Here is an 8,979-nt window from a genome sequence, read left to right on the forward strand (position 1 = left end):
TATATCTTAAATAATAATATTTTAAAGGTAATTGATTAAATAATAATACAAAATATATAAATAATTATTAAATCTATGGTAAGAAAAATTATGATTTGATCACGTGCATTTTGATAAAAATGCAGAATGATGCAGCGTCCCGTGCGTGCCTCTTCAAAATGAGAGTAGGGGTACGCTAAAATTTCTGAAAAATTAGTTGGGGTACTCCGTCCCCCTGCGTCCCCCCCCAAGTCGAGCACTGTTCTTAGTAATCATTATCAAAAAAAGTTTAATAAAACACGCAAACACCAACAATATATCGTTAAGTTAATCACACAAATAATATTTAAGAAACTGAAGAATATCACATTAAACTAATTAATTATATTATTGGCAATTCACTTTTTAGTTTTTAATGAACAAATATGAAAATAAAATCTAAGTACAAATTAACTTAAGTTTCAGTAACTAATTATTAGAAATTTTAAATCCAACATAAGTTAAAATAAACAATAAAATACCTTTTTGTTTGGCAAGTAATATTACACGGAAAATATTATTTTTTAGTTTAATTACTTGAATAGTATAATTAAAATATATTATGTACAATGTAGTATTTTTTGTCACTCTATGGTCTATATTACAGGGATGGGCAACTGGCGGCCCGCGTACCATACTTAATCCTCACTTAGGTTTTATTAAACAGGCAATAGTTACGAGTTTTAATTGGTCTTTAAAAATATTACCTACCACATGAATATATATTATATTATCATTTTTAATGACGAAACCCATTGCAAGGTCATAAGTACTTTACTATTAAGAGGATGTCAGCGCACTATTCGTTTTCTCTCTCTCTGGCCCACGGGTAACATAGACAAAACGCATTTACGCAAAATCATTTTTTTTATGCGTTTAAGTAATCTTAGAGTAAGGTCACCTATTACAAAAAAGATAGACAATAATATTTTTGAGGGAATGACATATCGATTTTATATTTTTTATTATTTGACTGTATTCCATTTTCAAAATAAATAAAAAAATGTTGTAAATTTAAATTGTTTTGAGACAATATTTAGACAAATCGATATGTCATTCCCTCAAAAGTATTATTCTCTATATGTTTTTTGCCATGGGTGACTTTACTCTAAGATTAGTTGAACACATAGAAAAAATAAGTTTGCGTAAATGCATTTTGTCTATGTTGCGTGTGAGCCAGAGAGAAAACAAATAGTGCGCTGACAGCCTCTTAACTAAAACTTAAGATCACTAATAAGTAAAATGTTTTAATCATTCGTATACTCTGTCCAGAACTGCAAAAATAGTCATTCCTCTACACTACAACAAAGACTTTCAGCTGCAAAAGAATATTCTGTGCACAAAAAACGTTTCCTCATCAATATTGTAGTCCTCTGTTTTTAACTATCGCTGGACAGTATATATGTTAAACTTTCAAATAAAATACATAATTGTATAACCAAAATGAATAAGTCACAATGTTGTAATTCAAGACACCAGTTCTATAATAATTTTCAGCTATATTTTTCAGTTTTTGATGATGTACAAACTAAGGTACCTAAATAGTTGGAATATTAAACAAAAATGATTTTGTTAAATTTTGGATTTTTATTGAATATCAAACATTGTACATAATTATAATCCATCAGAATAATAGTCAAAGTACACACGGAAATGGTCAAGCAGTATCGACACAGCTTACAACTTCAACTTAGTTCTTCTCCAATGACGCCTCTTGGCGTTATATCTGAAATAAAAACAAAAAAGTATTAAAATCAACTAGTTCAGTTTAATCATAGTAATGCAAAACTATCTACCAATATTAACATATAATCAGGAAAAAAAATAGGTACTGAGTTCCCCTTATCCAAACTTATTCTTTCAAAAAATATGTAAAAAGTGTAACTTATCATATACTTTTACCAAACAAATATATGACATAACTGCATAATATGAACATAAATTAAGACACCAAACTATCCTAATTAGTAATTTATTCACAACAACTACTACAATTAAAAACGTAATTTTCAAACTATGTAAGTGGGTACAACCACCTAGATAACTTTTCAGGCCCAGAAGTTCAAAAAAGTTCAAATAAACAATTTTATCTCTAAAACGATGTAATTACTATTCAGTGAATTAAATATGGTTTATGTTTAAATAAATATTAAAGACATTATTCTAGTAGAAATGAAAAGAAAATCATAATATTTTTAGTCATACAAGTCCTCGTACGAGTCTTAACTTGTATTCATGTGAGATTTAAGTTAGTGTTAAGACCATCTCAGTGCACTATTTTGTTTTCTCTTTGACCCACGCACAAAATAGAAAATTTTAGCGTAATATTTAAAGAGTAAAATCGCCTATTCAAAAAATGACTTATAATAATATACTTTTAGGGATTTGAAACTTCAATTTGTCAATATATTGTATGATCAAAATATAAAATCCGTAAGATACCAAAAAAAAAATCATTTTGAAATATAATAGGTACAAAACTGATATATCAAACCATCAAAAACTTTATATATTATTTTTGTATCTAGGCTCTATTCCACGAGAGAACATGCAGCATGATAACTAAAATCGGTCAGCTTTGCACAACCCCTCCCCCTAATTATCGATAAGTGGAACGCGATCGTAGCAGTGATTGTGAGACTTCATTCTAGATGCCTGGAACTGGCATATTCTCTTAGAGCCTTGTAATAATTCAAAACCTATAAAATTTACATACTGTGTGGCGCTTGAGAGAAAACAAACATTGTCTACAGAAAAACGTATTAATCTGTCAAAGGTATCAGTGTCAGTGGTTTGCTTGATAAGAACCACTTGTTCATATAGCAATAAGCAGTTATTAAGCTACCGTCTTGTACCTCCTATTAAAAAAATATTCCAAAATAATTCTTTTTTAAGAAAATGTCTATTTGTGGGTATAATGGCCAGTCTGTTAACATAACTATTATGCTCGCTATTATGTTAACACCACGCCTGGATGGTACTGATCATAATACAAGTAATTTATTTACCCATGGGAAATTACTAGAGGAACGATTATAGATTTGTCGCACTACTTGTTCAATTAATAATTTACAAGAACAGAAATACAATGAAATGACGAAGGCACTAACATGATACCGATCATGTACCAAACCTACGACAGGTTATTGATGAGCAATTACAGAATGATATGAAACAGAAAACGAAAATAATCAACAACGGAACAATATTTCCGTACACCAGATACGAGCATAGCTCAGTTCGTATACGTATTAGCTCTTGTTATTATTATAGTTATTGGTGTATTATAATAGAATTTCGCTGAAATAAATACTATGATTGACAAAAGTGAACGTGGAAAAACCTATGAACCAGAGTACCCAAGGGAGAAATTTAATACAGTAGGTACACATTATAGCAATTTATACCTGATCGTGTTTCCGGTCCTCATCCTAATCCACTGGGGGATGGGACGATTCTGTTTCATCTTTTTAGCAAGCTTCTGCTTGATCTTGAACGTCTTCTTCGACGACTGAAAACAACAACACATGTGACATTAGTTTTTAGTACGGCGAATCGTTCGTTCGTTCGTTGTGCTATTTCGAATTTTTTATCGACATTACGCGGACGTTCAGCCGAGGCCAATCCTTGGGCAAATCAAATAATAACAACCGCTGAAATGTTTAATAAAATCAGTTCACTTACCATGATGAAGGGTGAAACGTTGGAAACTCCAAATCCAAGTTTCCTTTCGATGTCCCCAACGTGAACGTAATGAGAAATTGTAAAATACAAAGATCGAATACGTCAATTTACAGGTTATGTTTGAAATGCTTGAAACGTCCGGACCGCAGTGAATGCGAGTGTAACGTTACGTTCAGTTCACGTCCGCGTAGTTGGCAACACCGAGTCGTTCTCGTTTTTGAGTGATTTTTTTGTAGAAAATGCGCCAAACTACGGTCATCGTTTAAATTTAAAATGTTGTCCTGAACTTCTGAAGTTTCTGAAGTTTTGAACTCTTGAAAGACGTACCGTTAGGGCACTATAGATACTAGGTATGCTACGCAGCCATTTTGCGACTAATAATGTTATGTGAATATGAATTTTCCCCTCTTTATTTTGTCACACATTTTATCATTGATAAACGAGTCGCAAAATAGCGGCATAGGCGCATACCATACCCATTATATGTAGAGACTTAGTACCGTCAGTGTCCATCAAACAAAACGTAAGTATTAAAATCATTTTTTTAAAAGATATTTTGTTAGTAGATTAATTTTCAATAACGAGGAAGTTCATCAATCGATATATAATATTAGGAATGTTATTATGGCATAAATGCAGTTTAGCCCCCAAGCAATTTTTTCAAAAAAATGTGTGTCTTTTTATGCTTAATTTGATGGTACTTTCAATCAAATTAAAAAAATAATCGCTTGGGAGATAAACTGCATTCGTTTCGTTATTTTTATTTAATTAGTATTAGTCAGCAATTGTATAGAGTACTTGTTAGTTGTTACTTCATACTTTGTGATTTGTATGCTTATTAACTATCTTCGCTTTGATACCATTTGTTATTTCTATAATTAATACATTTATTTCTGGAGAACAGATGCACTTTACCAACCCCCTCATGGTTTTCTATTTTTTTTTCAATAAAATTGGATTTATAAAAAAAATTTGTGTCTTTAATTTTGACAGGCTATATTTTTCTTAATACATTCTGATAAACAGCCATATTTTTCTGAACATTTTGACGGTAGAATTGGTTCACTCCTGAGTCCATCAAAGTATGCGGTATGGTCGAATACTCGTATGGTGGTAGAGGCATAGCCTGCCCCCCTCCTCCATTTTACTGTGTTTATTTTAGCCTATACGATACTAAAAAAATGATTTGCCATACAAAATTCTTGGCAACAGCACTATATCAAAACTAAATAGGTAGTATAAAAACCGTTGTAACTTTTAAGCATTCAAAAATCAAGTTTGTTTAACTTTATGTCTAAAAGAATTCAAATAGTTTTATTGTAGTGACATCACCAAGGAAATCTGTGTATAATAAATTATAATACACTAATATTATATGAGAGTGTAAGTGTAACAGTAAATAGAATATGTCATTAAAACATAATTTACTGCCATCCAAATACAGCTTACTGGAGAGATTTACAGTAGAAATACTTATTATAAAAAATATAGTGAGAATTAATCTATATATTCATAGAAAATTTCAATATTTTAATAAACAAATTGAAGAATTAAAACGATACAAATAAAAAAAAAATTTTTAATTCATCATGAAGTATTGGTTGAATGAAATAGGAAATCAAAAATCATGAAAATTAACTGTACCTATGATAATATTGTTTGTATAACAGACAACACACACAATATTCATTTTTATAAAATCAGGGTTGTGTAAATATATCTGATAAACGGATATTAAGGCATAAAAGTTTAAATCTGTCAAAGTCTATGTCCATTGTCCATGTTAGCAATATCAAATAATTAATGGACTTCCAATCTACCTATATTAAGGTATAATTTGATATATTACATAAATAATGACCAACTATTCAAACTTCAAAAGTCACATAATAATATTACAAATTCATAAATAAATTACACTTATTTCAGAAAATGATAGAAATATTTAAAGTCATCATATTAACTTTTTCATTACAAAAAAAATTAATTAAATATAACTAATATAAGTCTTTTTTCAGCAAAATAAAATTAAATTAAAAAATATATAAAAATAAACTTAATTTTATCACTTAAATCTGATAACACTTACTGAAATAAAATAATAAGGAACAAACACGCATTATTCAACAAAAATATCATAACAATTTATAAAATTAAATTAAATATGAAATATGAAACATTAAGGAATTGATTTTAATAACTTCAATATTTGATCTTCAGATTCAATTTTTATTTTCTGTTCCTTTGGAAATAATTTTCTGATAATTAATTTGATGTTTTGCTCTTCTGAAAAAAATCATCTTTTATGTGAAAATAATTAAATTATGAAGTCAGCTATATTTAAATAACTTATCAACTATTAACCTTAACTATAAATATATATATTTTTTTAAATATCTATTAACTTTGCATTCAAACAAAATATTTATCAGTGTTTTATTTTAAATAATAATTTGTTTAATTTAAATCCTTTTAAACGTTAATGCTATATTTAACTATTATATTTATTTAATGTAAATGTTTCAATATTTTCTTTAAAACGTTAGTGAACATTTTTATCATGACAAGTGTTTTGGATACTACTTAATTTTTCACTTGCATCAGTGGGGAGTATCAAAAAAAAATTTGTGTTACTCAAATAATTTTAGGTGACCTACCCCTCTCATAATATTGTTATACCTAACGATAAAATGTACTAATTTTACTTTCACAATACCTATCCACCCATATTTAAGATGTTACTTGAGTAACACTTGGACCCTGTTACACGCCACTTAGTTGCATATTATAACATATTAATTTACCTGGATGACTAGTTGACTCCAATAATTTATGAACAATTTGTCTTGCCATGAATTTAAATAATTCTTTAGTCTTAAATAAATTATTTTTGTAGTAAGGATTCAATAATTTTACAACCAGATTTGACAATTCAAATTTTTTTTGCTTGTTATTTGGATCCTCAGTCTTATTTTTGTTTGTTTTCATGGACTCTTGTGAATTTTTGTTTGTCTTAATAGTATTATTCACATTTGTTGACATACCAAGTCGGACACCTAAGGATTTTTTTTTAACATCAACTAATGCTATTTTACTTTCATCATCACTATCTTCACCAAAGAGACTACTCATACTCTTTGTTGCAGATATTTCAACATTTTGTTGAATAGGTAATCTATGTTCGATCGATGGTTGTTTTATATCTTTTGGTTTTTGATGCATTGTTAATTTATTTAGTTGTAAATTCAAATTTTTTTCATTTTCTGATGAAAGAATTTCTGATATTTCCTTAAACATTTCAGTAACATTTTTTTCTGAAATTTGTGATTTGATATTACTGATATTAACATGTGATAAACCATTTTCATTAATTTTTTTACTATTTGGACCTGTATTATTAGGCGTAAGAATAATTTTTTGGTCTTGTGTAGCTGATGGCATATTATTCATAGTTAAATAATCACTTTTAACATTTAAAAAATTTTTAGATGAATCATATGTTGAACTAGGTTCGTGGTCACTTTTTAATAAATTGGAAGCCATAACTATTTTTGGTACTTGTATATTAGTTGATGTAGTTTGATAATATAATGGTTCAATGGAATTGGGTTCAAATAAACAGGTTGTTTGCTGATCGGGATATAAGTCTTCTAGTAAAGTTTGAGTGAGGAGTTTGGGGGGTTCGTCTATATTAGTACTTTCTATAATATGAACTTCATCATCTGAAGAAATTTCCATGTCACTATCGGTATTCTCAATTCTAGGTTTTTTTGTAGCACATTCCTCGTTCTCTGTTACAGAACTAGTTGTGGTCGAAATAACAAATGATTTAATTGACTGCTGCTGTAAATGGTCTCGTTTAATTCCTCTTTTGATTTTTGGCTCTGGCATTTTATTTTTTATTTGAGCTTGAATAAGATCTGAAGCTGTAATTATAGGTGGGAGTTCTATATTTTTATTTGAATTAACTTTGGATTCTTCTTTAATTTTCTCTGGTCGTGTATAATTTTGTATTTTATCAAAGATGTTTGATGCTCTTGTTTCCGCCTTAATAAGAGATACCTAAGATAAACAAAAAAACAAATATTTAATACCATCATTTGAAAAATGATTAATGTTACTTTATTCTACAAGACAATATAAAATTAAATTTACTTAAATTGTATTAAGAGTATACTACCCATGCATTTGTTGTCTCCGTCTTACATACGTAAGACAGGGCAAATTTTCGTTCACTAGTTTTAATACTGTGCTGTAGTTTTGATATTAGAGTAAATATACCTATCATCAAACTTGTAGGTAACAACATTATCTGTACTTAAGCGTCTAAAATTAAAAATGCTCATATCTGTAGTGAACGAAAATTTGTCATGTATATTTTTAAGACAGAGACAATAAACTCATGGGTATTGCATTCTCTTAAAAAACCTAGTTCATTACATTAAAGGTTAGAAAAAATATATATATAACATAATATTTATAAACATTAAATGATAAATTATCACAAAATATAAATATATTTTTTCAATTTAAAAAAAAATCTATATCTACTGTAAAATGAGTTTACTTGGGACATTTAGGTAACTTGAATACAAATGATATAGTATTATAAATTATTAAAAGATTTGAGCACTAGAAATGTTTTTATCACTACTGTATAATCACACATTTATTTATTATCACTTTCACAACAATCGCCTTGCTGTCCAGACGTGTTCACATTGTATGTACTTATTATTTAAATATAAATACATAAGTAGATTATTATGTGTTATAAAACCATGTAAAACTTAGTGTACACATGACTTGCTATTAGTTGAATGTAAATATGGGTTCCAACATTAGTTGCAGCACCTACTCGTGAATTATATACAGTATTTCATTGTTATAAATTATACATAATTTTTGCTGTTATCATGAAATGCTGGAAAAATCCACGAAAAATCCTTACCATTATTATCATATTTTTAAAACTTATCGATCAGCATTCATCTGAAGTTCAAAAGTGTCCCAAGATTAACCCATTTTACGGTACATTATATAGTAGTTGTTCATGATATTTTTTAGCTAACAGCACAATTTTGATAAATAAAACTTAGAACTATATAAATATATAAAATTAAATTTTTTAATAAAATTAATCCTCCATATTAATATCAACTATCTTATATTTTAAACTACTATATAAAAATATCTCATAGGTATACCAAATTTAAATAGCAATAAATAAATTATACAGTATGCCCCAGAAGTCCCATATCACCCTTAGTATCTCCG

At 28.3% G+C, this 8,979-nt stretch overlaps 2 protein-coding genes across 2 annotated transcripts in view; both read right to left on the reverse strand.

Annotated features, from left to right (window-relative positions):
- Positions 1-1,582: 1,582 nt before the first annotated feature.
- Rpl39 (ribosomal protein L39) lies at positions 1,583-3,828 on the reverse strand. Its single transcript, NM_001135904.1, has 3 exons — positions 3,703-3,828; positions 3,426-3,529; positions 1,583-1,744 (listed from the first exon to the last, which is right to left on the reverse strand). Exons 1-3 carry the CDS (start codon positions 3,703-3,705, stop codon positions 1,696-1,698), a joined length of 156 nt encoding a protein of 51 aa, NP_001129376.1. The 5' UTR covers positions 3,706-3,828; the 3' UTR covers positions 1,583-1,695.
- Positions 3,829-5,857: 2,029 nt separating this feature from the next.
- The window catches only part of LOC100163216 (ATP-dependent DNA helicase Q5), a 10,193-nt gene continuing 7,071 nt past the window's right edge, over positions 5,858-8,979 (reverse strand). The window contains exons 11-12 of the mRNA XM_001944741.5: positions 6,507-7,764; positions 5,858-5,988 (exon numbers count right to left, since the gene is read on the reverse strand). Of these exons, the coding sequence (XP_001944776.2) occupies positions 5,882-5,988; positions 6,507-7,764 (1,365 nt within the window). The 3' untranslated portion in view covers positions 5,858-5,881. The remainder of the gene's footprint in view (positions 5,989-6,506; positions 7,765-8,979) is intronic.

Source organism: Acyrthosiphon pisum, chromosome A2 (genome assembly GCF_005508785.2).
Source record: "Acyrthosiphon pisum isolate AL4f chromosome A2, pea_aphid_22Mar2018_4r6ur, whole genome shotgun sequence".
Classification (NCBI taxonomy): Eukaryota; Metazoa; Arthropoda; class Insecta; order Hemiptera; family Aphididae; genus Acyrthosiphon; species Acyrthosiphon pisum.

Coding starts and splice junctions, on each gene's coding strand:
- Rpl39 (NM_001135904.1), bottom strand. Junction 1,745..3,425: donor AGGACCGGAAACACGATCAG/GTATAAATTGCT, acceptor TTTTTATTTCAG/ATATAACGCCAAGAGGCGTC.